Source organism: Piliocolobus tephrosceles, chromosome 14, assembly GCF_002776525.5.
Source record: "Piliocolobus tephrosceles isolate RC106 chromosome 14, ASM277652v3, whole genome shotgun sequence".
In the NCBI taxonomy this organism is placed as follows: Eukaryota; Metazoa; Chordata; class Mammalia; order Primates; family Cercopithecidae; genus Piliocolobus; species Piliocolobus tephrosceles.
In genome coordinates this window covers 10,180,376-10,184,893 of record NC_045447.1, presented here as the reverse complement: position 1 = coordinate 10,184,893, position 4,518 = coordinate 10,180,376, and the positions used below count along the sequence as shown (strand labels likewise).

At 52.0% G+C, this 4,518-nt stretch overlaps 1 protein-coding gene across 1 annotated transcript in view; it reads left to right on the top strand.

Annotated features, from left to right (window-relative positions):
- The window catches only part of SWI5 (SWI5 homologous recombination repair protein), a 14,470-nt gene extending 10,761 nt beyond the window's left edge, over positions 1 to 3,709 (top strand). Inside the window, 2 exon segments of the mRNA XM_023216900.1 lie at positions 685 to 779; positions 3,371 to 3,709. Of these exon segments, the coding sequence (XP_023072668.1) occupies positions 685 to 779; positions 3,371 to 3,435 (160 nt within the window). The 3' untranslated portion in view covers positions 3,436 to 3,709.
- Positions 3,710 to 4,518: the final 809 nt, after the last annotated feature.

The window sequence follows — 4,518 nt, the reverse complement described above, 5'->3', positions numbered from 1 at the left end:
AGGAAGGAAGGAAGGAAGGAAGGAAGGAAGGAAGGAAGGAAGGAAGGAAAGAAGGAAAGACGGATGGACAGATTATGCTTCTGGATTCAGGACATCTCAGCAGCCTCTCAGGTAGTGAGATGCTTAGGCTGTGGGAGGGCCTGAACTGGGACCTGGAAAGCTATCTGGGATGGAAGCTGTTGCTCTCTCAGTCTCTGGAGCCATGTTCTCCGCCTCTACTTCCCTCTGCACAGACTCCATTCTCTCTCTGCAGGTAGTTTTCAGTGTGTAGAGGAAGCTGGCTCTTGAACACCTCCTGGAGTTCCCCACACCTCTTGCTCCAGCCACATGGCAGAGACTAAGCTGCCTTTGAATGTGCATGTCACACTTGAAGGAATCTACCTAGCTGTTTGGATCATGTGCCCATCTGCGAGTCCCTCAACTGTGGCCAGGGTCACATGGTACCATTGTAGCTGGAGACCCCGCCCTAAGGAGACAGGGCACATTTGCCAGGAGTGAGGACCTGGGAAGATGCCCTGCCCTGCTGTAAGCTTCATGAGGGCAGGGCCTATCTTGCTGTCACCATATCCCTACTACCTAGCACCAAGTAGGCCCTTACAGATGCCTTATTACTGTCTGAGCCTGGGGTCATCATCTGCTTTCTTAACTGAGCTGTTTTCCCCCTCTCTCCATCGCTCATCCCAGAGGCTACAGTGTGGATGAACTAGAGGACCACATTACCCAGCTTCACGAGTACAATGACATCAAGGATGTGGGGCAGATGCTGATGGGCAAACTAGGTGAGTAGTTGGGACTGCAGAGCCACAAGCAGGCATCATAGGTTGTCGTCTCGCCTAGGAGTGTTGGCTTTTGCTCCTGGGCCTCCTAACTTGCCAACTCTCACGCCCTCTGCAGTTGGCCTACTCCTGGGCTGCCCCAGCCCCTCTCCTTACCAGCCTCTGGTCTCCCTGGCCACCTAGGTTTGTTCCTCAAGTACAGAACCTGCTTTGGAGCTGCAGCCAGGTTTGAGCGGGACTTGCCCATCTGCCAGACTGAGGACTCAGGGTCTCCCCAGTCTTCTGGGGCCTACTCAGAGTGATCGAGGTACCATCCATGCCTCAAGTGGCTGGCTTGCTAAAGAGGCAGCAAGTGCAAGGGTGACCCTTTGTGACTTAAAGAAGTATTTTCTTCCTCCCTGGACAAAATCTTGCTATCTAGAGGGCTTTAGCCAAGGCACCAACACCTGCGTGTCATGCTGGCTAGGAGAGCCTACCTTGGAGGTGACGAAATGTGCAGGTGGCCCCTACAAACCCTTCAGTTCCATCCCCTAGCTTGGAGTGCTGGGCACTCTGATGTTCAGCAGCCAGTGACCAGCAGCCAGGGGTAGTGTTCAGAGCTGGGCTGTCTTGCCAGTTGCTGTGTGAGTTTTGGCACTTGTTGCAGAAATGCCTTCAGCATCCAGGATTCCATGGCAGGGAGGGCTTCTCTGTGTTTCACTGGACAATGGGCCCCAGAGGAGGAGAGGAAAAACCTGGAGGCGGGAACTATAGATGGATAAAAAGATGGGGGTGATCAGGGCCCAAGAAGATGGAGGTGTGAGGGGAGTGTAGCCTAGTGGTTAAGAACACACGCTTAACTGGGCACAGCGGCTCACACCTGTACTCCCAGCACTGTGGGAGGCCGAGGTGGATGAATCACCTGAGGTCGGGATTTCAAGACCAGCCTGACCAACATGGAGAAACTGTCTCTACTAAATATATAAAATTAGCCGGGTGCGGTGGCACATGCATAATCCCAGCTACTCGGGAGGCTGAGGCAGGAGACTCACTTGAACCCGAGAGGCAGAGGTTGTGGTGAGCTGAGATCGTGCCATTGCACTCCAGCCTGGGCAACAGGAGCGAAACTCCATCTCAAAAAAAAAGAGGGCTGGGCTCGCTGGCTCGCACTTGTAATCCCAGCACTTTGGGAGGCCGAGGCAGGCGGATGACAAGGTCAGGAGTTTGAGACCAGCCTGACCAACACAGTGAAACCCTGTCTCTACTGAAAATACAAATATTAGCTAGGTATGGTGGCATGCACCTGTAATCCCAGCTACTCCGGAGGCTGAGGCAAGAGAATTGTTTGAATCCAGGAAGCGGAGGTTACGGTGAGCCGAGATCACACCACTGCACTTCAGCCTGGGCAACACAGCCAGACTCCATCTCAAAAAAAAAAAAAAAAGAACACAAGCTCTTAGTAGCGAGAATCAGCATGAGGCCTGTCACTTCCAGGTCATATGACCTGGAGCCGGTGGCTCTCCCTTTTTTTTTTTTTTTTGTTAGACTAATCTCACTCTGTCACCTAGGTTGGAGTGCAGTGGTGTGATCTTGGCTCCCTGAAACCTCTGCCTCCCAGGTTCAAGCGATTCTAGTGCCTCAACCTCCTGAGTAGCTGGGATTACAGGCATCTGCCACCACGCCAGGCTAATTTTTGTATTTTTAGTAGACACGGAGTTTTACCATGTTGGCCAGGCTGGTCTCGAACTCCTGACCCCAAGTGATCCACCTGCCTTGGCCTCCCAAAGTGCTGAGATTATAGGCTGAGCCACCGCACCTGGCGTCCTTTTTGTTTATTCAGTGAACATTTACTGAGCAGCTGCTCTGTGCCCAGCACTCTACAGAGTGCTGGGGACACTTTGGTGATCCAGACACTTTCAGGTCTCTTGCTGTCATGTGGTTTGTTTTCCTGTTGGGGGTGGAGGAATGCCCAGGAAGTAAGTGGACTCAGCAGTTAATTACAAAATGTGTTAGGTGCTATGAAGGTGACAAACGGCAGAGATGGGGAGAATATTGAGGTATGAACAGGGGGGCGGTGGGGGTAAGACAGGTAGTCAGGGGAGGCCTCTGAGGAGAACCGTTCCTCAGGAGAAAGGACCAGCCTTTGTGGAGAACAGAGGAGGAATAACATCTCAGAGGCTGCAGAGGCGCAAACTCGAGCACTTGGGCCATGCCGAGGAGTCTGGAATGTTCAGCAGGCATGGCATACAATCAGCTTACGTTTGAAGCAGATGAATCCAGCAGCTCTCTGTGGAGAATGGAATGGAGGGAGCTGTTTCATTCCTCTGCAAAATGGGGTGACGGTTCAAGGAGTCCTCGTAGGTCCATTGTTGAATACAGTGGCTGGCACATGGCGGAGCTCCAGCGTGTGGCCAGGCACAGCAGCAGAGAGCTTACCTTGGAAGGAGCAGCAGAGAGCTTACCTTGGCCAGTGAGGCGAGGCACAAGTGTGGGGACCAGCTTGAAGCCAGAGATGGTCCTGGGTGGGTCAGGGCAGTGACACTGGCTGGGGGCATTGGCTGTACTCCCTCCCACCTCTCCCCACTGCACATTCAGCCTTCCTTCCTTCCTTTCAGCTGTGATCCGAGGTGTCACCACCAAAGAGTTGTATCCAGAGTTTGGGCTGGACATGAATGACTGAGCAGGCTCATCGCCCCTTGTCCACAGTCCCCAGGGACAGAAGAGTGTGGACATGATAAATGCTGAGAGCCCAACCAGCACACCTACAGAGTTTCCAGCGAGAAAATGCCAGAAGCGCTTTTCTAGAGAGCCCAAGCTAAATCAGGAGGAGCCTAGAGAAGAGGCGGGCCAGGGAGGAAGGGGTGTTCCCAGCTCCAAGGTTCCTGAAATGTCACAGTGATACTTGTGTAGGGGTACATGTACTTTATTTGTCAATAAACATATGTCAATAAACATATCAATAAACTGATTCCCTCTTCTCCAATAGCCCCCAATAGTACCTAAGATAAAGAGAGCGTGCCTTGGATTAGAATAGGCCTACATGAGCCAGGCATTTTGCTAAGTGCTTTATATCCATTGTCTCTGATGCTTAAAATCATCCTGTGAGAAATTGGCATAATTACCCCCATCTTACAGATGAAGACGCTGAGGCTCAGAGAGAAGACAAAGTGACTTGCCCAAGGTCACACAGCTAGTAAGGGGCAGAACAGGGATTTGAGCCCAGGTTAGACCCAAGCTTGTGCTTTGCAATACTGCATTTCTTGGCTGGGAAGAAGCAGGCAAGAGTTTAGAGTGGGTCAGGTGTGGTGGCTCATGCCTGTAATCCCAGCACTTTGGGAGACTAAGGCAGGGGTTCGCTTGAGGCCAGGAGTTCGAGACCAGCCTAGGCAATGAAGAGAGACCACCCCCCCACCGCTTTCTTTTTTCTTTTTTTTTTTTCCGAGATGGAGTCTCGCTCTGTCACCCAGGCTGGAGTGCAGTGGCACAATCTCGGCTCACTGCAACCTCTGCCTCCCGGGTTCAAGCAATTCTCCTGCCTCATCCTCCTGAGTAGCTGGGATTACAGAAGCGTGCCACCATGCCCATCTTGGCCATGATGGTCTCAATCTCTTGACCTCATGATCCACCTGTCCCAGCCTCCCAAAGTGCTGGGATTACAGGCGTGAGCCACTGCCCCCAGCCAAGAGACCCCCTTTTTGTTTAAAAATTATGTTCTGGGTTCCCAGAGGTAAATTTTTTTTTCTTGTTAAAAATAAATTTTGCC